This window comes from Rhinoderma darwinii, chromosome 12, assembly GCF_050947455.1.
Source record: "Rhinoderma darwinii isolate aRhiDar2 chromosome 12, aRhiDar2.hap1, whole genome shotgun sequence".
In the NCBI taxonomy this organism is placed as follows: Eukaryota; Metazoa; Chordata; class Amphibia; order Anura; family Rhinodermatidae; genus Rhinoderma; species Rhinoderma darwinii.
This window is the reverse complement of record NC_134698.1, coordinates 65842914-65867429: the sequence shown is the minus strand read 5'-3', so window position 1 is coordinate 65867429 and position 24516 is coordinate 65842914. Positions and strand designations below refer to the sequence as shown.

The window sequence follows — 24516 nt, the reverse complement described above, 5'->3', positions numbered from 1 at the left end:
TTGGATCCATGAAAGACACTTTAACCCGTTAGTGACCGCCAATACGCCTTTTCACGGCAGCCACTAATGGGCTTTATTCTGATGCATAAGCCTTTTTACTGCGCTGCATCAGAATAAATAAACAGAGCAGGGAGCTGTCAAATCTCCCTGCTCTCAGCTGCCAGAGGCAGCTGAGGGCTGGGGGCATCCCTGCTCGAACAGGTGAGATCGATATTAAGTATCGATCTCACCCGTTTAACCCCTCAGATGCGGTGCTCAATAGCGTGCACCGCATCGGGTAGCTCCCTCTCATCCCACCGACACCCGGTGATAAGATCACTGAGTGTCTGTGTCTCCGATGGCAGCCGGGGGCCTAATAAAGGCCCCCAGGTCTGCCTATAGTGAATGCCTGCTAGTTCATGCCAGAGGAATGTCCTAGCAGATGCCTGTCCATTTTAAACGGACAGGCAGTAATACACTGCAATACAAAAGTACTGCAGTGTATTACAATAGCGATTGGAGGATCGCATAGTGAAGTCCCCTAGTGGGACTAGTAAAAAAGTTTAAAAAAAAGGTTAATAAAAAAAAAAAAAAAAAAAAAGGGAAAAAAAAATGAAAAACCCACACTTTCCCCCTTACAAACCGCTTTACTATTAAACCTAAAGTAAAAAAAAAGTTACGCATATTTGGTATCGCCGCGTCCGTAAAGACCCGACTATAGAGCTATTACATTATTTAACCTGCACGGTGAACGGCTAAATAATTAAATAAAAAACTATGGAAAAATTGCTGTTTTCTGTGAATCCGGACTTAAAAAAAAAAATGTGATAAAAAGTGATCAAAAAGTCGCATCTACTCCAAAATGGTACCAATAAAAACTACAAGTCTTCAAGCAAAAAAAAAAAAAATAAAAACCCTCATACAACTGCATCGGCGGAATAAAAAAATAAAAGTTATGGCTCTTCAAATATGTAGACAAAAAACATAATTTTGAGAAAAAAGCGTTTTTTTACGGTGTAAAAGCAGTAAAACATACAAAATCTATACAAATTTGGTATCGTTGCAAGCGTAACAACCCGCTGAATACAATTATTGTGTTATTTATACCACACGGTAAACGGCGTAGATTTAAGACTTAAAAAAGTGTGGCGAAATTACTGTTCTATTTCTTAGGCTGGTCATTAAGGGGTTAAGGCCTTCCTTTATATATCTACTGTTTAGGTTCCGTTCCTGGCTTTGGCTTAAAAAAAAATACATGCAAAATCTACACTAAACAAGGCTTTACAAAGTTCCAAGTTGAAATCAATGGGCTGTCCGTCTAAGTTACGCATATACCAGCGCAAGACGCTCTTTGTACCTGCTCTATACTCTGGCCAATTAACAGATTCAAATTCTAAACAAGGACTTCCTCTGTTAGGGTTAATTTTTTTTAAACAAGGTTTTATAACCAGACAGGCTTGGTCATATACTACCCAAAGATTAAACATGAGGGGGGGGGGGGGGAATTCCTGACTGATATTGCACACCTTTAAGCATTGGCTACATAGACTTTGGCCAATCTTAAGCCTTCTTCACACATACATGCTACACGTCCGTGATACGCGCGTGATTCTTCACGTGCGTCGCACGGACCTATGTTAGTGAATGGGGCCGTTCAGACTGTCAGTGATTTTCATGCAGCCTATGTCCTATACTTGCCCGTGTTTGGCGCAGCCCGCACCCATTGAAGTCAATGGGTGCGTGCAAATCACGCACAGCACATGGAAGTACTTCCGGGTGACGCACGTGATTCGCGCTACAGCTGGTAAAGGAGAAGGGAAACATAAAATCCCCTCCTTTACGGTGTCGTCACATAAAAAGGGAGTGTCATAATGATGCCGGCTGCGTGAAAATCACGCAGCCACGCGCCATATACACGTCACACGGACCTTTTGCGCACGCAAAATGCAGCGTTTCTTGCGCACGCAAAACGGACACGTCCGTGTGAATAAGGCATTACAATAAAGTTATATTTGACAGACAAGCATTTTAGTAATCTGCTGCAGTGAATTAAAAACTTCATCTGATTTGTTGGCGGATTTAATTGCCGTTTGTGTGTTAGGCTCTGTTCATATTTGCGTTGGAGGCTCCAATAGGGACCTCAGTCGCAGATCCGGCAGACTACCAGAAACAATAGCGCAGAACGCTACACTATTGTTTCTGGTAAATCCACAGACACCCCAACGGAACCCATTAAAGTCTGTTGCTCAACGGAACAGCCACTTCCGGCATTATTTTTGTTCTGCTTCTCTGACGGAGCGAACAATGAAATGCTGAACGCATATGTGAGCAGGGCCTCCCTGCTATATTTCATAAATCTGCAATAGCACCAGATTGGCACCGATGGGCATGCGCCACTTTTGTCACCTTATTAATCCACTTGTTCTAACTAGTCAGGGAAATATGCAGAGATCGATCTGCACTTCATCAGCATTTTGCGTCTTAAGTCACCATCATCCATAACAAAAATCTAAGCAAACCACCAGTCCAACATGCAAAATCACTCATGTATGGTCATCTTAAGTATTGCTACAGCAACACGGACAACTTGCAATATGACCAAATCGGTTGGATGGCCACCACTACATTGAGTGTTAACAGCATTGTAAGTGTGTAGTTTGGAAGCTGTGACAAGTGTCTATCCCAAGCTGTTGCCTGAAATAATGGTATGAAAATATAGACTTATCTAGGAGCATTGCATTTTTATCGTATTAAGGACACAGCAAAGAGGTTATCATCATCGTTCATGTGATTCGGCAATGAGCATTTTTGTCACGTTGAATAATTGTGTGTACCCACTCACACACACATCTGCTCTAAGAGAACAAATGTTTGCTGATAATTGAAAGAGTGCAAATTCAGTTACAAACCCTACTAGAAAAATCCACCCCCTGGGACATGTTTCTGCTTTATTCTGTGACACGACACCTAGCTGCCCAGCGCTACGAGTAGGAAATTGGCACTGCCTTTATAAAATGTTCAATAAAATGAATACATTACAAAGCATGCTACAGTGCATTGAAAAACAATGGACTGTTTTTTGTTTTGTTTTTTTTAATAACGTCACAATGAACAATGCCAATTTTGACGTTTTTCAGGTCAATAAAAAATATCTGCAAAGAATTGCATACTAGAACATATGAAGTGACCTTTGTTATTCCACAAACACTATTGATTTGTGAATCACAAAAATAAACAGATTCTTTTGTTTACCTCAATATACAAAAAACTATGCATCTTTGGATTTGGAACCTCCCTGATATGTATTCAAAGAGAATGCCTTTTTCTAGGAAATAAATTGTATTTTCAAGATTTAAGAATAATGTCAGTAAATAAAAAGTTCACATCACATGGACTGCAGTGAACTATGACTGCCACATATACGTGGCACTTTAAGGCATGTTTAACAAATACTATTCATTAGGTAACTTATTTGGGTTAAATGATCCACCTTCTACTCTGCTTTCCAGGTACTTGTCCAATTCTGCTTCTCTTTTCACCGCCTCAGGTGATACTTTTGGAGCACTTGGAAAACAGATCAGTACGACGCTCATGTTGTCTCGGCTTCCCTAAAAGAGGAGATAAACATTAGTCGGACAGTTTTAAAAGAAATATAAAAAATTGTAAAAGATGATATTTGAATGTTATACACTCCATCGCATAATCATTCTCAATTGCAACCACTATGTCCTTGAAGACTAACTCACACAGAGGTAATTTTAGTAAACCAAAAACATTTTTATTAAATGAGTACTGTCCTGCTCAGTACATTAGACAATGACAAAATGGCTTTAATTTGCCATTTAGACTACAGCTCAAGAAATGAATAAGCATTTCACCTATTACTTATTTTTATAGTGATGTAACTATTTATTTATAATTATGGTAATACAGCCATTGCTCCGCTCCTAACGGCGAAGATCAGAGAAACCTCTAATCTCGGGCGGTTTTCCCTTGAATGCTGCGATCAAAGATGACCGCAGCATTCGAGAGGAAAATGAGAAGGGGGATGGCCCCTTTGAGCGTCACAGGAAATCCCTGTGACGCGATCGAGGGACATACCATATATAGGCAGACAGCTCAGGGTCCATTGAAGGACCCCAGGGCTGTCTGACCATATGGCCGGTTAGGGCATACTTAGGTATGTCCCAACTGTCACCTGTGTACTATCAGTACACAGTCTAATGTACTGGCATATAGATATACGCCGGTACATTAAAGTTTAAAAAAAAAAAATGTAAAAAAAAAAACACCACTTTACAATAAACATTAAAATAAATGTCTCAATACATAAAACACACACATTGGGTATAGTCGAGACCGTAATAACTTGCAAAACAAATTTATAGGGTCATTTATGATGTGTACGCTGTAAAATCAAATACAAACTGCTTTCTTTCACTTATTAACGTGAGGAACGGGGTCTTATGAATTTAATACCTCCATGTGCCTCGCATTAATAGTAATTAACCCCATCATGTACCTCACACATTAACCCAATGTTGTCCAATATGATTGAGAAACATGATGGGGTTAATTACTATTAATGTGAGGCACATGAGAAGTTCTAAATTCATCACACTACATAACTCATCAGAAAAATCTAAGGCATTTTTTTTTTTTTTTGGGCAAAGTATCGTTTTGGTATCGAGAATCACAATACTACACAAAGTATTGCTTTCTAAATCCAAATTCTGACAACCCTATTACTGACAGGGTGTTCCTACCAGTCCTGTGTGCATTCTGTGGAGGCTTCCCCTCACTGCCAATATACAGAGCAAGGCTGTCAACTGACTGCATACTTATACCACTTGTACCTGGCAGAAAGTGCAAACAGCGGCTGCCTCAACCTTTAGTAAAGATCAATGAAAGGGCAGGAAGCTAGACGCCACGCTCATGGAGCTTCCTTCCTGCAGAAAGCTACTACTACTTCTTGAGGGTTGGAGGAGGTGGCACTGCCCTCATTACGTGTGGGAGAAGAAAAATCACTGCTGTGCCTTGATCTCCCCACTACTGGGCTAGGTTATCACATGCTGGTTGCAGGGTTGTTGTTTTTTTGCTTTTCTTTATGCCACTACTCAGATAAGATTCAACAGGGGTGAGAGGTATTAAAAACACAAAGGTCACCTTTAAACCAAGCATATCTTTTGGCTCTAAGTTTAGGCAAACCGGGCCGGGGGGGGGGGGGGAGAATGTAGAGTCCCACAAACATGCTGCAACCTAGTATTAACCCAGTTTTCAGAATGCTTCAAGATCTTTCCAGGCCCTGCACTGAACTGTCAAAATAAATCATGGACATCGCTTTACAATATATAAGGGTACCTTTGGTGTGTCTAAGTCCACTGCAGTAGACAAGAGAACGTTGGTGGGTAAAGGTTGATGTTGGAACAATATACAAAACATACATCTAGTAACTCAGTTGTGCATTTTAGAAATCGTACTATGTCAATGTGCTCTGATAAAATAATTTTTTTTCCGAAAAGTCTTTTTTGCCCTGTTGGTTTTCCTTTGCAACGCTTGTAGGTTCCAAATAAGATAAGTAAAAAAAAAAACAACATTTTAACAGGTATTATATGCATAAGAGAGTGGATGTGGTGAACATTACTGGAACACTTAAATTATTAAAAAATTAGAGGTAAGTTGTTGTTTTTTTTTTTTTTATATACAAAACTAACAGGTCCATTCTACTGACCATAAAGGTAATAAATTAAAAAAAATTCTTTAATGACTACTGAAGTTTACCCCTGCTCTGTCTGTACGTCCACGAAGTAAGGCAACTACAACTTCCAATGAACACTACTTAGAGCCTATAGACTTCTCGCATTGCCAAATGTAACACGGAACCATGTTTATCAATGTGAAAATGCCATACAATACCTTGTATAAGCAGGTGTCAACTATTTCATTGCATACTTTTTCAAGGTCATCAGTAACGTCAAGTCTGGATCTTACAAAATCGCATAACTCTTCATTTCCCATGACATCCCATATGCCATCACACGCAAGAATTATGAACTGATCATCATCTTCGGATCGCTCAATTTCATAAACTTCGGGCTCTGGCGAGACCAGCTGCTCTGTAGGACCTTTTCCGTGGACACATTTGTAGTCAAAGTCACCTAGAGCCCTTGAAACTGCGAGAGACCCATTTACACGTTGAATCATTACAGAACCTCCAGCATTCTGTATACGCTCCTTTTCGAGAGGATTACTTGGTTTGTGATCCTGTGTAAAGAAATGAACTTTCTTGCTTCTACAAAGTAAGCCTCTGGAGTCTCCACAGTTGATAAAATAAATGTGATGTGGCGAGATCATAACACCCACAGCTGTTGACCCACTTCTATCAGAACCATGTTTCTTCTCAGAAATAACTCTCATGTGTTCATCAATTTGAAGAAAACCTGTTCTGATTCCACTTTTTACACTTTCCACAGACAGCAGTCCATCAGTTCCTTTGAAGTCTTGGTTGCTTGTAATGTGATCAAGCAAATGCTCACAGCAGTATTTGGCAACCTGGGAACCAGCATGCCCATCATATACAGCGAAGAAAGACCATCTATCAAGTCCATTTGGCAAACCAATTACAGCTGTATGTGCATCTTCCATTTCGACCCTCCAACCTTGCATGCTACTTAGCCCATAACGCAATCCATTTCCGTGCCCTTGGGCATTATGCTTTTCCATCTTTGGCTTGTCTAAAAACGCCCCCATTGTCTTTCAATCTTATTTAATTCTGTAAAAGGAAACAAAATTAAAGGGAAAAAGTTCAATATCTGTAGCTGCCCACCACAAATATAAAGTTACAAAAGCATTAAGAAGGCAGTTATGAACATATCAAATACAATTTTATCACAAATTAATGTAGTTTAATCCTAGTATGCAAGTCCTAGCACGTAGTAGGTACGTCATCAGGAATGCTTTCTTGTGCCCAGTAAAATAACCACGTTATCATGGACATGAAACTCCTCTTAAAAGGGTTATCACAAGATTGACATCGACCATGTGTATGGGTGATAAACGCCTGATCGCTGGGGGTCCCAACAATCACTAGAATGGGAGACTGAGGCCCCCGTTCCTCTTTACCATCACGACTGCAGTAAGTTTAAATGGATCAGTCGTCGAGCATGCGCACTGCTAATCCATTCAAAGCCTATGGGACTGATGGAGAAAACTGAGCGCTGTGCTCGTCCCATAGACTATGAATCGAGCCCAGTTCCACTCAAACTCCTCCTCACTACGGTCGTACCTTGCAATATTGGGACAGCCCCTTAAATAAGACCATCATTACAGCTAGAGCATTGATGTCAAGGTTGTGAAAACTTGATTTGTGTGCCCATTTTTATGAATTTGAATTTTTCTCAAAAATATATATTGGTATGGTGATGATTACCAAGATACAGTTGGGATGATGGCATTTCGTTAGTAGGTGCACAGGAGCTTAATATTTCTCTGCTCCAGTCTAGAATTCAATTATAGCTACTTGGTGACAGCAGGATTGTCACCGTGAACCTATGAAGATAATGAGCGGCAGCATATACCTACGAGAGACATTTACTCCATGTGCCGTCGGGTGCCAAACGTACAGAGCAATTGCTTTTAGGAAAGTAGTGCCCTGTACAAGCAGCATCCAACGGAACCCAATAGAAAAGAAACCTCTGTATGCTGCCATACGAATGTACCAAGATTCATTAACCGCTTCCCGACCGCCCACAGTAAATTCACTTCGGCACTTGCTGGGCTCTGTGCAGCGCAGACGTGAATTCACGGTGGGTGTTAAAAATGCGATCCAGGTGTCTCAGAATAGCGCTGACACCCGGATCACACTTATCCCCTGCCTCTGGTCCCGGAGACATGATCGGGACCTAATTGGTTCAGGTCCCGGTCATGTGATCGCAGGGAGTTTGTTGTAGCAACGAACTGGAAAGTTTGTTACTATAACAAACTGGAAAGTTTGTTGCTACAACAAACTTTCCCGGAGACCGATTGCGGGTGCTGCAGTCGGTTATAAGGCAAAACCAGAGGCCATACAACAGCCCCCGGGTCTGCCATGCACGGCAGCCTACGAGAACCAGCCGGAGGCCGGTCCTCATAAGCTTCCCGTCAGTGTGACTCTCAGCGTCACACTGACAGTTTATAATACGTTACACTACCTAGGTAGTGTAATGTATTATAGCAGCCATCAGTGCTGCAGGTCTTCAAGTAAAAAAAAAAAAAAAGAAAAAAAAAGGGATTTTATTGCGCAACCACCACAAAACATAAAAAAGACGATATACATCTGGTATCGCCGTAATCGTATCAACCCGCAGAATAAAGTAAAATTGAATTTATAGAACACTGAGCACTGTAAAAAAATAAAAAACATTCAGAATTTATGTTTCTCTGTCACTTTGCTTGCCCAAAAAAAATCTAAATCAAAAGTGATAAAAAAGCAAAAACAACAAAATCACATGTACCCTAAAATGGTACCAATGAAAACTACAGATTGAGGGCTTATTTGTTACGGAACAAACAGCTTCGGTGAAGGGAAAAAAAGAAAAAAGTTCTGGCGCTCAGAATATAGCGACAGAAATTTTGCAGTGTCCAAAAGCAGATAAGATTGGGCACCATTTATCAGTGCGTTATCGGCCACATATCTATGAATTATTTATTTACCCCATTATTATAACCTCTTATTATATCCTGATTTACTCCGCACAGCTCACATACGCCCCCACATTATAAACCGAAATACCAGCAAAACCCCCAACAGAACAGTTACCAAGCAAAATCTCCTCTCCAAAAGCCAAATGGCGCTCCCTCCCTTCTGAGGCCCACAGCGTGCCCAAACACCAGCTTACATCCACATATATGACATTTTATACCCGGGAGAACCCGCTCAACATTGTATGAGATATTTGTCTTCAGTGCCACAAACTGGGCACAACATATTGTGCATTAAAATGGCATATCAGTGGAAAATTTACATTTTCACTTTGCACCATCCGCTGCGCATTAACGCCTTCGCGCACCATGTCGTGGTGCGAGGGGTTATATATGGAGCAGGCTCATGCGCTGCACCGGCTCCATATTCTGCAGGTGTCAGCTGTGTATTACAGCTGACACCCTGGACTAATGGACAGGAACAGCGATCTCGCTGTTACAGGAGCCTGTAAAATGACATTATACAGTGTATTTTACAAGCAACCTAATGATCACTCGTTCCAGTACCCTAAAGGGACTTTTGGGAGGTTTCCACTGTTTTGGTACCTCAGGGGCTTTGCAAATGCGACAGGACACCCGAAAACCATTCCAGCTAAATTTGAGCTCCAAAAGCCAAATATTGTTCCTTCCCTTTAGAGTCCTGTCGTGGGTTCAAACAGTAGTTTATTAACACATATGGTGTATTGCTGTAATCAGGACAAATTGCGTTACAAATTTTGGGGTGATTTTTATCCATCCTCCTTTATGCATTGTAAAAATTAAAACATTTCTATGTTTTTTCATAAAAAAAATTTAGATTTTCATTTTCACGGCCTAATTGCACTAAATTCAGCCAAAAAAGGGGGGGGGGTGTAAAAATGCTAACTATACCCCTAGAAAAATTCCTTGAGGGATGTGGTCTTCAATACGGGGTCACTTTTGGGGGGCTTCCACTGTTTTGCTCCCTCCAGGGCATGGAACTGAAAACCAATCCAGCAAAATCTGCGCTTCAAAATCCAAATGGTGCTCCTTCCCTTCTGAGCTCTGGCGTGGGTCCAAACAGCAGTTTAGTACCACATATGGGGTATTGCCGTAATCGGGAGAAGTAGCTTTACAAGTTTTGGGGTGCTTTTTATTCTTTATTCCATGCAAATATTTTTTCAGAAAAAAAAAAAACGATTTTCACTTTCGCAGACAAACTCCACTAAATATAGCAAAAGACCTGTGGGATCAAGATGCTAACCATATACCTAGATAAATTCCGTGAGGTGTGTAGTTTCCAAAACAGTGTCACTTTTGGGGGATTTCCACTGTTTTGGCCCCACAAGATATATTCTAAAAAAAAAAGGAGGCCCCAAAATCCACTAGGGGCACCTTTGCTTCTGAGGCCAGTGTTTCAGTCCATTATCACACTAGAGCCATATGTGGGCTATTTCTAAAAACTGCAGAATCTGGGCAATAAATATTGAGTTGCATTTCTCTGGTAAAACCTTCTGCGTTACAGAATTTATTTATTTTTTTATTACAAATGAATTTCAGCCAAAAAAATAAATATGTAAATTTCCCCTCTACAATGCTTTAATTCCTGTGAAGCGCCTAAAGGGTTAAGAAACTTTCTGAATGCTGTTTTTAATACTTTGAGGGGTGCAGTTTTTAATATGGGGTGATTTATAGGGTCTATCTAGTACATAAGGCCCTCAAAGCCGCTTCAGAACTGAACTGGTCCCTGTAAAAATAGCCTTTTGAAATTTTCTTGAAAACGTGAGAAATTGGTACTAAAGTTATAAGCCTTGTAACATCATAGAAAAATAAAATGTTCAAAAAACTATGCAAATATAAAGTAGACATATAGAATATGTACTATCTGTTTCACAATCAGATACATTTAAAATTAGAAAAATCATAATTTTTGCACATTTTCTCTACATTTTGGTGTTTTTCACAAATAAGCAATGAATTTATTGACCAAATTTTTCCACTAACTTAAAGTACAATATGTCACGAGAAAATCTCAGAATTGCTTGGATAGGCAAAAGCATTCGAGTTATTACCACATAAAATGACATGTCAGATTTGAAAAAATGGTCCAGCTATATGCACACGTGATAGACAAAGCCGCACAAGGGTACAAACAGACGCGGCGTATTCTGGGTGGATATGCTGCGTCAAGTTTCGCAGCGTATCCGCCCTGAACTCCGGAGGGAATGCGGTGGTGCGCTTTTCAGGCGGAATTTCGGCTGCGTAAAGCAGAAACTGAAAATGTAAAAAAAAAAAAAAAAAAAAAAAAAAAAATCATGTTTATACTTTCCTCCTCCCTCTTCTCTGCGCGTAGTCCGACTTCCTGAGATGATGTTGCAGGACATCTGAACGCTGCAGCCTATGATTGGCTGCAACATTCACATGGGCTGAAACGTCATCCGAGAAGGCTGGACTATAGAAGCAGGGAACCCTGGGTAAGTATAAGGGTATGTTCACACAGCAGCGTCTGTTACGGCTGAAATTACGGTGCGGTTTTCAGGAGAAAACAGCTCCGTAATTTCAGCCGTAATGGCATGTGCAGGCGTCTTTCACTGCGTCTATTACGGACGTAATTGGAGCTGTTTTTCCATTGTGTCAATGGAAAACGGCTCCATTTACATCTGAAGAAGTGACAGGCACTTCTTTGACGCGGGCGTCTTTTTTACGCGCCGCCTTTTGACAGCGGCGTGTAAAAAAAATGACCGTCGGCACAGAACATCGTAAGACCCATTCAAATGAATGAGCAGATGTTTGCCGACGCTTTTGAGCCGCAATTTCGGACGTAATTCAGGGCTAAAACGCCCGAATTACATCCGTAAATAGTGTGTGAACCCAGCCTTATTTGCGTTTTTTTGCAGCGGAATCGCTGCAAATTCTGCAGCAAATGTCGCAACACACACCACTTTGTTGCGGGTTTGAGCACCCCATTTAAGTCAATGGGAAATGCCCCAGCTACAGAAGAGCTGCGATTCCGAAGCATTAATGAACATGCTGCGGTTGAAGAAACCGCAGGTCTATTTGTGTTTTTTTCCGCGGCATTTTTCCCAGTGTGGTGAGATTTGTTGAAATCTCACCCACACTGCTGCTTCTGTAATACGCTGCGGATTCTCCGTAATTAATCCATTGCAGAAAGTCCACAGTGTTTACGCTGTGTGCGTTCGTACCCTAAAACCAGTCACCCAGACAGCGTCTGTGCCAAAAACAGATATAAAAGTGCAAATATGGCAGCAAAACAGAAGATGGGTGTGAAGTGGTGCTAAGAGACCATGGGCTGAGGTTGCAGCTGTGAAAGTTAAGTGAAAAAAAAATCCATCTTGAAGAAATAATTACATGGATGTCAATGTATTCTCAAAGTGGAACATTTTATGTGAACTTCAAAAAAAAAAAAAAATAAGTGATGTCATGTTGTATTTTTTTCCGACATTCGTTGACAAACTATTTGGCCTGATCGGCCAATTACGCCTGATCAACATTTTTTCTTCTTTTTTTAACTAGTTCACTAATTTGCCATGTTGATGGCAGTAATGTATGATTGATCGCTGCATTGTGGCAGGGCCAGTTTTAGGCAGAGAACTTCAACAGACCAAATCTAGAAAAATAGAAAGGCATGGTCATAAATCAGATAAGGTAAACATACTGATATATTTTAGACAGCTGCTAATTGAGTTGGTTTCGTCTACTTTTTGGCAAACCCTTGCCTCTAAAAACACTTTTTTTTTTTATTTTTTAGTGAAAGTGCATTAATATTATAGTGTATGAGGTTGCATAGATAACATTTGTTAGTCCTACAGGGGAAAGTTTCAATAAAAGTTTTTCTAAATTGCAGAGCAAGCATAGGGCTAGGGTATAAGCGCTCGCAACACAGCTGACAAACTCGCTATATACAATGGCATCCTCTGAACAGTGTGAGGAAGTATGCTTGCTTTAAGTATTCAAAAATAAAAAAAAATAGAACAATTTTCTTTTAACAGAATCTGAATACATTTCAAAACCAAATTACACAGCTGTTCATTCAGAGGCGTCATCGCAGCTAATGGTCTGCTCTTGAACGCAAACTTTATTGTAGTGCAACTTATAGCCCAAATTGAACAAAGTAGATGATAACAAAGAGGTTGTCTTACCAAGACAACTGTCCATATGCCTGTGTTAGAAATAGGAGCTATAAATGCAAAGGTAGCAGCTCCAGCTCTAGTGGTCTCAAGCCGTCCATGGCCATTTAATGGAATGTCCACCAACCATGCAATACTACATTTCCCGAGGATGGTCTTGGTTCATACCAATATAAAACAACTCCTGTAAGCTATCTAATGCTTTTCCTTCCTGTTGAAGCCAATAGTGATAAAATACTACACAAACTACAAACCTGGAGCATGCTACAAAAAAAAAATAATAATAATCTAATTTTTATCTGACTAAAAAAAAAAAAAAACCTTGCGTGAACTGCCCTTTTTGGAAGAAATATCTGCGACTGCAAATCAGTTCCATTTATCTGAATGGGGGTTGTTTCTGCAGCAGCTATATGGATTTCTACAAGTTCCATTTAGATAAATTAAGCACATTTTACATTGCAGAAAAGTTCTGCAACAAAATCTGCCAAGTGTGACTGTACCCTAGGGTTGTTTCTGCATCAAGCACAAAATCTGCAGCGTGCGCAGGGGGCCAAAGGATACGTACACACCTAGAAGGAAAAACTTTGCAGCGTTCACGCTATGCGTGGACGTACCCCAGGGATGGATAAGACACTTTAAAAAGGGTTTTTCCGATCGGTGACAGTTATGGCATATTTACAGGATATGTCAAATGTGTGATAGATGACATATGCGGTCACAAGGAGAGGAAGGGGTTAGGGGACCCCTGTCCGAGATATAAACGGGTCCCAGCCCTGTATCTATTAGACATTTATGGCATAACCTGTATATATGCAATAAAATACCCCTTTAAAGGATAGGTGATCAGTGTCTGATAACTTGGGTCCCCACCAATGGGACCTCCACTGATTGTGAGAACAGGGGTACTGTTGCAGCGCTCTGTTGCTTCCGGCAGGTGCAGCGAGGAAGATCATAGGTGTTTGGGACACCCGTTCTCGCAAATCAGTGGGCATCCCATCGTTAGGGGCCCCAGCGATCAGACAATTATAACCTTCCCTGTGGGGATAGGTGATAACTGTCAATTCGGGGACAACAGCTTTAAATCCTTATCAGCTTTGTCTGGTTTTTAGCAGAGTTTGCTAAAGAAATCAGATGACTTTTTTTTTTCCCCTTGAAAAAGTTTTAACGTGGCTTATGACCAGACGCCAAATCCATCACCACCATTCTCCCCTGCACTAGTTTTTACATATAACCCAGAGTAAGGTTGTTTACATGGAGCACAGACATGAAATGCCCACCGGAGGTACTCTTCTTCCTCCCATTCTAGTCTTCTTCCCTTGCTACTCCCTCACTAATAAACATGCAACAATAACAGACTTCTATAAGGCCCTGTTTACACAGAGTTGACACACGTTTTTGACGCGAAAGACGCGTAGGAAATCGCGCCAAAAACGCCTCCCATGGATTTCAATGGGAGGCGGAGGTGTTTTTTTTCCCCACAAGCCGTAAAACTGTCTCCCAGCAGCAAGAAGCGACATGCCCTATCCATGGATTTTCCATAGCAAATCCGATGCGGTTGAACTTACCCTAAGGCCTTCTTCATTATTTGCGCACGTAAAAAATGCATTTTTGTTGCATTGCAGTTCCGTGTGACATCCATGTACAGTGCACGTCTGCGCTTTTTCCGCGCGTATGTCATACGTTTTTTACGTCAGCAAAAAAAACTGGAGGTGGTTTTCTTTTTCAACTGTTGCATGAATCACGGACAGCACACGAATGACGTATGTGTGCTGTCCGTGACTTTCACTCACCCATTGACTTTAATGGGTGCGTGACGCACAAAAAATGCACAAGAATAAGACATGCAGTAAGTTTCACGCAGCGGACACACGCTGCGTGAAAAACACGGAATGTCTGAATGGCCTCATTGAATTGCATAGGTCCGTGTGACGCCCGTTGTTTTAACGTGCGCAACACGGACATGAAATACGCTCGTATGAATAAGGCCTAAGATGGACAGGTGTGTATTATCAGACAACAAGGATACGTTCACATGTTCATTTCAAGATATAGTCCACATTAAATGCACTGAAATTTCATATGCAAAGCAAGTGAATTAGATTTTTGTAACTATTCGCATGCTCCGGGAAAAAAGAATAAAAAAAAAATTTGTGCATTAAAACGTATTATGATTTTAAAATCCGCAGATTCCTAGTGGAAAAGCCGCCGATTAGCTCCATTCAATAGTACCGAGCTCACATGTTTTTTCCACAACGTATTACGTTGCAGAAAATCTGCAGCATAATACAGTAAAAGCAAAGTGGATGAGATTTGAACAAATTTCATTCACACACCGCATAAATGAGGAGCAGAAAGTCAGAAATTTACCTGCGGTGCATTTTTTCTATCCACAGTATGTTAATTGTATTTGCATAATCGCTGCTTTAGGGTTGTGGGTTTTTCCCATTGAATTCAATGGGAGGTAAAACCCGCAACAAACAGCAGATGTTAAATTTTTTGCAGCGGAAAAGCTGCGATTCCGCCACAATAAAAACGTTGACTTTTTATTGAGTCCGTACACCGATCTCCAGAAAACGCCCAACAAACTAAGCAGCTCACGCTGCGTTTTAGCGATTGGTGGGGGTCTCACTGCTCGGACCCCCACAGATCAAAACCTCTGACATGTCATCAATTTGTTGAACCTTTAAATTACTCTTTAAAGGGGTTTTCCGGAAGTAAAAAATTACATTTAAACTAAACAATGGAAAATATATAACTTTACAATGTACTTACATTTGATCAGATGACTGTAGCGTTGTATCTCCTCTTCCGTCACCGACCGTCTGCTACCTTACTTCCGGTTTTCACACTTTACGGTTACGTCACAAATGACGTAACTGTACCACGTGCTTCTTTATCTGATTAGAGCATGCGTGGTGGACACACTTCACCACGCATGCTCTGTGAAATTATGTGGCTGCTTCTTCAGCGGCCGTGTATATTACAGTGCGCATGCGCAAATTTTAAGTGTTTGAAGTCGGTGTGTAACGTTCGTGTCCTAGTGACTCCCACATACGATACGTGTAATAAATGTTTATTCATCCTCAGTGAGGTCAGTATAAAGGTCTAGGATCAGATTTTACGTCTTGATTTATATTGCATGTGTAACCCCTTATCAATCAGCGACGGAATATGAAGTCCCGGGAATAACGGCTGTTTTGGCCGTCTTCGACAGATGGAGGAGCTGTGACAGCTGCTGTCTCGTACAGCAGTTGCCGCAGCTCCTACAGCGGGGACCGATCGCGGTGTCCTCGCTGTTTAACCCCTTAAAAGCCACTTTCGATAGAGATCGTGGCTTTTTAGGGGTTAAGCTACCATCGCCGGCCTGCTACACGATAGCAGCCGGCGATGGTGACTATGGCAACCGGACGCCTAACAATGGCGTCCGGCTATGCCATCGACGGAAGCCTAGTGGGTCCTGACCAAGTCAGGACCCACTATGCTTGCGGTCAGCGAGTAGCTGACAGCTCTAATACACTGCACTACGCATGTAGTGCAGTGTATTAGAAGTGCGATCAGGGCCTCCTGCCCTCAAGTCCCCTAGTGGGACAAAGTAATAAAGATAAAAAAAGTTAAAAAAAAAAAAAAAGGGTCAAAATAAGAAAATAAAAGTTTTCAAAGTGAAAAAAGTTAAAATCCCCCTTTTTTCCCTTATCAGTCCTTTATTATTAATTAAAATATATAAATAAACTATACATAATTGGTATCGTCCGTAACGGCCTGAACTACAAAATTATTTCGTTATTTATCCCGCGCGGTGAAGGCCCTAAAATAAAATAAACCATACCAGTCACAATTGTTTGGTCACTTCACCTCCCAAAAAATTGATTCAAAAGAGATCAAAAAGTCGCATGTACCTAAAAATAGTAATGATTGAAACTACAGTTCGTTACGCAAAAAAATAAGTCCTCGGACGGCTTTATCGATGGAAAAATAATAAAGTTCTTGCTTCTAGAATAAGGTAACAAAAAGTAAATTCTTTTTTTTACAAAACGTATCTTATTGTGCAAACGCCATAAGACATAAAAAAAACTATAAACATATGGTATTGCCGTAATCGTATCGCCCCGCAGAATAAAGTGAATGTCATTTATAGCGCACGGTGAACTATGTAAAAAAAAAATAGAATAAAAAAACAATAGTAGAATTGCTGTTTTTTTAGTCACCACGCCACTTAAAAATAGAATAAAAACTGATCAAGAAGCCGCATGCACCCCATAAAAACTACAATGCATTCCTCAAGGGGTCTAGTTTCCAAAATGAGGTCAACTTTTGGCACCACAAGACCTCTTCAAACCGGACATGGTGCCTAATAAAAAGGCGGCCTCAAAATCCACTAGGTGCTCCTTTGCTTCTGAGGCCGATGTTTCAACCCATTACCGCACTAGGGCCACGTGGTGTATTTATAAAAACTGCAGAATCTGGGCAATAAGTATTGAGTTGCGTTTTTCTGGTAAAACATTTTGTTCATAAACTTTCTAAATGCTGTTGTGAATACTTTGAGGGGTCTAGTTTCTAAAATGGGGTGTTTCATAGGGGTGTCTAAAATATAGGCCCCTCAAAGCAACTTCAGAACTGAACTGGAAACAGAAAAAAAAAAATTATACAATACTTCGCTTCTACACGAACTTGTCAGCGATTCAGTGTGATGACAAAAGGGAAATGAAGGGGAAGCAGCGCTTATACGAGCGGTGCACCCCCTTCAAACAGCTGATTGCGCGGGTCCCGTGAGTCGGACCCCCACCCATCAGCTATTGATGGGCTAACCTGTGTATAGCCCATCATTATTTAGGGAATGGACAACTTTTACGCCTACCTTGTGGTAGGCTTAGATACAGGACCCCACAGACTGTAATCCTATACTGTATAAGATTACTGTCTGCGGGACCCCGTATTTAAGCCTTCCTTAGGCTTAGATACAGGGTCCAATAAACAGTATCACACATGCACTTAGGCCCTGTATCTAAGCCGACCATATGTGTTGTAATGTGTTCACATCACTGCTGCCCTTCCGTTGAGGGGTTCCGTAGGAGGTTTCTGTTGGGTAACCCCTCAACGGAGTGGCAAACTGAAACCTCAGCTTACGTTTTCCTCACCATTGATGTCCATGGTGAAAGAAACGTTGATAAAAAGGTGATTTCAGCTTGTGCTATCAGTAATAGAATGAGAGCACCAAAATGAAGACTGAGATTGTAGAAGTTAGTAGAGCTGGGTGTAGTAGGCGGAGCAAGTTCAGGGAGGAGAAACACAGGAAGAGAAGAGGAATGAACTTATTGAGCAAAACAAACCTCTCAAGGTAAATAGGGAGTAGTGTTACTAAAAACATTTATCATCAAGAAAAAGATAGTCAGAGTGCACTAATATATTAATAGAGGAACGTTGCATTGATTTAAAAAAAAAAAAAAAAAAAAGGATCGGAAAACCCCTTTAAGTATTTTTTCGTGTGGAAACTGCAGCGTTTTCGCAAGAGAAATAGACATGCTGCAGATTGATAATCCGCACCGCAGGTCAATTTCCACACGTTTTCTGCAGCGCATGGATACGATTTGTTAAAAACTCAACATTGCTGTGAAATTTCTGCACAGAAAAACCAGCCGGAAATTCCGCTGTGTGTTATCCGACTACATCAAATTGATAGCCTTTGCTGAGGCTAGACCATCAATATCTGATCAGTGGGGGTCTGACTATCAGCACCCCTGCCAATCTGCGGTTTAAAGGCTCCTGCCCATTCATTTCTAACATAGCTCTAATGCACAACACAGTGACATTCATAGCAGCGAAGCAAAGCTACCTCTCAATATATTTGTGTTATGATTTGAGTTTCGGGGAATGCCCCCGACTTATTTGCACTGTTTGATGTACAGTTTACCTTTTTTTTTTTTTTTTGAAAACCATCAAAAATTATTGAAACAAAATCTGTCCTCGTTTATGGGAGAAAAACAGTACTAGGTTTAGTGTGCATGAGGCTTTGCTACCATAATGTATTCTATAATGCCAGTACAAATACATCACAATGAAGGGTGGTCTTAAAAAAAAAAATAATAATCACATCATGTAAGGTCAGCTTTTACAGAACTTTTTGGGTGCAGTCACAGGTGGCAGATTTTGCTGGACATTTCTGAGACCTGAAAATCAGTTCCATTCATCTGAACGTGGTTATTTCTGCAAGCTCCATTCAGATAAAAAAAACTGATTTTTAAATTCCTGCAACAAAATCTGCCGTTTGTGGCTGCACCCTAAAGTGGTTGTCTTATTCAAGGGCATATGGATAGCTGTTTTCATGTCTGTCCTGCCGGACATGAGACACCTATGTTTTACATGGGCAACCATTTCTCTAAATAGCCGCCATGTAATACTACATTTCCCCCCCGCAGCATCTGCTGGCTAGATTGGGTTGAGACAACCCTTTTAAAGGGAATTTGTCACCAAGTTTATGCGGTCATATCAGGGGGCAGCATAAAGGAGTTCGGAGATCCCGATTCCAGCAGTGTGCCACTTACGTTGTAATATGCAGTAGCTTTCATAAAACCTTTATCTCCTGCAGCAATAGTCGAACGTATTCATAAGCTGCGGCCCCCGACCCGCCACTGATTGACCGCTTTCTCCCCATACAGTGCATAAGGATTATCTAGGACTCTTGAGCGAAAGCACATCAGGAGATACAGCGATTTTACAAAAACTACTGAATATTACAAAGAAAGTGACCCAGCATCTCTGGCACTACCTTATGTTGCCCTCGGGCAGCATAAACTCTAGTCTCAACCCCTTTCAGGAAGCAGCTATTCGGGGCCTGGAGGACAGCGATTTTTTTTTGGTTTTCCCATCACTGGGCGCCGAGGGCCACAACTTGTTAATTTTTCAGTTTACTTAGCCGTGTGAGGACTAGTTTTTTGCATGACTGTTATTCGCTTTGGGGGGGGGGGGGGGTGAACAATTCCACCACTATTTTTTAGGTCTTGTTTTTAGAACGTTTACCATGCAGTAAAAAATGACATCTTATTCTGTGGGTCCTTACAATTCCAGCAATACAATTTATATAGTTTATTTTCTGTTTTACTACTTCTGCACATTAAAAACACTTTTGTAAATTCATTTATTTTTGTGTCGGCACATTCTGAGACATAACTGTTTTTGTTTTTTACCAACGGAGCTATACGGGGGCCAACCTTTTGGGGTACATAGAAGTTATTGATGGAACCATTAACTTACTTTGAAGGGGGATTGGAGAGAGAGAAGAAAAAAAAATACATTTCACCATAGGTTGGTACGTTTACAGTGATACCAAGTATGTATAGTTCTTTGTTTTTTTAGGTTTTACTACTTTTGCACAATTTCATGGGAAAAAAATATTTTTATGTCGCCACATTCCAAGGGCCATAACCTTTTCTATTTTTCTGTCAATGCAACTGTATGAGGGATTGCTTTTTGCAGGACAAGTAATTTTTTTTTTTAATAGACCCATTTTGGGTACATATAATTTATTGATTAACGTATGATTCTTTGGGAATTGATGGGCAAAAAAAAATAAAGCCTGCTGTTTTTTGCGGGTCTTTTACACCGTTCATCTTGTGGTTTACATACTTTATTATACGGGTCGCTACAATTGTGGCGATACCATATATGTTTATTTTATTTAAAACTTCTGCTAAATAAATCCACTTTTTATGAAGAAAAAAAAAATGGATTTAAGATTTTACTGTGATTTATTATTTTATTTTTATTATAAAAGATTAGGGGAAAAAAAGGGATCAGATTTTTTTTAGCACCACTAAACCTCTAATTACGATCTACTGAGCATACCAAAGCATTACCTGTCAGTGTAAAACGCTGTGCCTAAGACAGACATGACAAGCCTGGGAGGGGGCATGACACCCGGTTGCCATGGAAACCCATCTGCACCCCTTGATCGAGGCAGTACACCAATAGGGTGACAGAGGAAGCTTTCTCCGTCTGTAGCCACACAGATCCCAGACGTTGCAGCGGCATGTAGGCTGTATACTACATATATTATAGGGAAAGCCACAAGTTTCTGGAATTATTCTGACACACAACAGAAGATGCTTGAGTTTTGATCCAACGGGACCTTTGTCAAGCATATCGGTATATGGAAGTCAATCAAAATATCAGCGATGTGCTATGGTCAGAGGCGTTGTTTGGCTGCATAGCTATAGCGATTTATGTTGGATCGAAAAGGTCGCAAACATTGATATCTGTCTTGTGTTATGTATGTCAAAATAAATCTAAAACCTTATTGCCATCAAAATATATAGCGCTGTGGATTTCGCTATACTACGCGTTCAAGGGGGATCCTCATCTTTCTCCACATATCACCACCTTTTAACATGGTCATTAGGACCAGCGGGCCTAATCACAGGATCAATGAGCTGTATAATGCAGCCGGCAGCCGCTGCGGAAGGCAAAGAATCTGCATCCATGTTATCCACAGGGCGTACAGTTACACCCTACTGCAGACAATAGATCATAATGGTCAATAGACCGTAATGTTATGCCCATTTTTGCATATGGGTTAATATAGAGGGGATAGTGGTAGAAGGGAATACCGAACACAATATGGCTGAAGAGAAAACCGCTAGAAATATGAAAAGTTAACCTACTCTTATACAATTGCTAATTGCATCATAGTCACGTAAATCATTCTATTCATGAGCAAGTCAAAAGTGTTAAGCTATGTTCACACTGAGTTTTTTGACGAGTTTTCGTGGAAACCGCGCCAAAAAATTCATCAGAAACGGCCCGAAAATGCCACCCATTGATTTCAATGGGAGGCGGAGGCGTCTTTTTCCTGCGAGCTGTAAAACCGCCTCACGGGAAAAAGCAGCGACATGACCTATCTTCGGGCGTTTACGCCTCTGATCTCCCAGCGACTTCAATGCGAGGCAGAGAAAGCGTATTTTGCGGCGTTTTATGCCAGCGGCACTCAATGGCCGCGGGCGAAAAACGCCGCGAAAATCCAGTGTGAACATAGCCTTATTTTACAACAACCTGTTATAAACAGCAGCCTGTATTCCGTCAACAGACTGGTCAGGCAACTACATGGAATCCAATTTCCCATCTATCAGGAGATTGTCATTTATAAGGCTATGTTCACACAACCTATTTTCAGCCGTTTTTCAGGCCATAAACGCCCCGAAAAACGGCTAAAAATGCAGGGGCTGAACGCCTCCAAACATCTGCCCATCGATTTCAATGGGAAAAACGACGTTCCATTCCCAAGAGGCGTTTTTTTAGCGTCCGATTTTAAAAACTGCCGCATAAAAAACGCCTTGTAAAAAGTGCAATTTTTGGGCCTGTTTTTCATTGCCTCAATAGAAAAACAGCTCCAAAAACAGCTGTAAAAAACGCCACAAAAACAGCTGAAAATCAGAGGCTGTTTTCCCTTTAAAACAGTTCCGTATTTTCAGTCGTTTTTTGTTAAGCGTGTGAACATAGCCCAAGGGTGAATTCAGGAGGAATTGCTGCATATGCTGTCTGCACTGAAAATCTGCAGCAATTTACAGTAAAATACAAGAGGATGGGTTTTCAGAACTCCATCCACATAGCAGGAAAAAAAATCTGCATTGCATTGAGGGCAGCATGTCAGTTGGGTCACGGACTTGATTTCACCTTTTGCAATGCATAGCGTGAAATCTGCGCCAAAATCCACAGGTAACAGTCGCAGATTCACCGTGAAATTTGCAACTGAAAAGGTCAGCAGCATGTAAACTCTTCAACGGAGAGATATCTAGAATATATAATAGGGAGTTGCAGTTTATGCAATTTCCCAATGTCTAAATACAGTATAGGTTCACCAAAGGTAGTGCAAGACCTCATGGGGTCACATTGACGTGGCATCAAACCGTGCCTGCATTGCTTGGCACCGGTTTCAAATGACTAACAGCTGCGAATTTAAAAACCGCACCAAACAGCATGCTGGCGCAGTTTTTTTGGGCCACATAATACAAACCCACTGGTAATCAACTGATCTTCACAGGTCTGGCTGTAAATATTTGCATATTTAACCTATAGCAGAAACTGCTGGGGAATATGTAATATTACATACAACCGTGTAATAACAGTCCCCCGGGAGCTGGAGTCTCTCTGCAGCGTCTCTCCCACCTGGGTAAGGCCTCATGCACACGACCGTGTTTTTTTTTATCCGTGCGCTATCTGCAATTTTGCAGATAACACACGAACCCATTCATTTATATTGCCCAATGCACACGACTGATGTTCACGAATCCACGTGGGGGCGGACCTATCATTTTAGTGTCCGTATTTTGCGAATCATGTGACCTGCTCAGGGGGTTGCAGACTTTTTTTTTTTTGCAGATCCATGAATACTGATGACACGCGAAAGGTTTTTGAGGACAAATGGACAGCAAATAGACAACAGATCCGTGGTTTTGCCAACCGCAAAATCACTATTGTCATGCGCGTTAGGCATTACAGAACAAAAACGACAAATCCTGTTCACACGCCGCAGTAGGCAATGGAACAGTTTTGCAGGAATCCCTTTCGGCCATGTTTTAGTAACTGGTCAATGAATGAGCCACAAGTGCGGTTTTTACTCAAATACAGTTTCCCATCGAAGCGGCTCTAGGAAGGATTCCTGCAAATCGTGCCCACCAATGGCTACATATCTGTGGTAACATCGCCCGCATTAGCCAGTCACCCTAATAGGTTATAGGAATTGCACCAATGATATATGGCGAGGTCTGCAGATGATATCACCCTCCGCTGCCATGTGAAGCGGCCAGCAGCCTGTCAATGGACTATAAACTACAGCCTGTATTCTGCAGATAGATTTGTGGATCAAGAGGGAATATAGCATTTCCATCAGCTAAACGGAGGGATTGGGACCAGCACACTGTAAACTGGGGATTGTTATTTAAGCAATTCCCTAATATCGCGCTGAAGGTTCCGGGGGGGGGGCACATTAATAACAAAAATATGAGTGAGTGACGGGGGTGGGAGAAGTAGGAGGGAGAGATGAAAGGGAGGGGGGGGTCTACAATTTCCCGACCCTGGCACGGTCGTCGTCCGCTGCCCAGAGAGGCAGGCCGGATTACAGCGCCGCTCCCGCTGGTTGCGCAGTGGGATTTTAAGTCTAGATCCAGATCGCTATCCGCCCACTGCTGCAAGGCTTAGGCCCAGCGCCCCATAGAAGCAGCCGAGGCCTTCGCCTCACCCCATCATGCAACCTCCCTCCCCCGCAAGCTTGCCGCTTCTGCTGCTGTTGTTGCGCAGTCGGAAATAAAGACTCACCTGCTGCCGCCGAGGAGAAGAAGAAGCGCTGTAGACTGCAGAGGAGAGGCGGCCGCCTCTCAGGCGGTGGTGACGAGCAGCAGCGTCTTTCGGCCCCGAACAGACGGTCTCGTCATTCCCCTTCCCCCCAACCCCCACGGGGGACACGAAGGGAGCAGAGCAGGCCGGTGAAGCGGTCACACGGCGGTGAACGGACGAAGAGGGGGAAGGGTCTATGAATGAGATGTCACTGAAGGAAGAGCCGGGGAGAGTCAGCCTGGGACTGAGCTCGTAACACCCCCCCTCTCTGTCACTGGCTCCTGAACGCGCTACGTGCCCGGGCTTAGACGCTGTGAACGCTCCTGGCTACGTCATTAGCCTTTTTCCCGCCCATTCCTCGCTGAGGTGC

The 24516-nt window shown here is 41.7% G+C and overlaps 1 protein-coding gene across 1 annotated transcript in view; it reads right to left on the bottom strand.

Annotated features, from left to right (window-relative positions):
* The window catches only part of PPM1A (protein phosphatase, Mg2+/Mn2+ dependent 1A), a 52017-nt gene extending 27522 nt beyond the window's left edge, over positions 1 to 24495 (bottom strand). The window contains exons 1-3 of the mRNA XM_075843662.1: positions 24129 to 24495; positions 5896 to 6751; positions 3470 to 3587 (exon numbers count right to left, since the gene is read on the bottom strand). Of these exons, the coding sequence (XP_075699777.1) occupies positions 3470 to 3587; positions 5896 to 6729 (952 nt within the window). The 5' untranslated portion in view covers positions 6730 to 6751; positions 24129 to 24495. The remainder of the gene's footprint in view (positions 1 to 3469; positions 3588 to 5895; positions 6752 to 24128) is intronic.
* Positions 24496 to 24516: the final 21 nt, after the last annotated feature.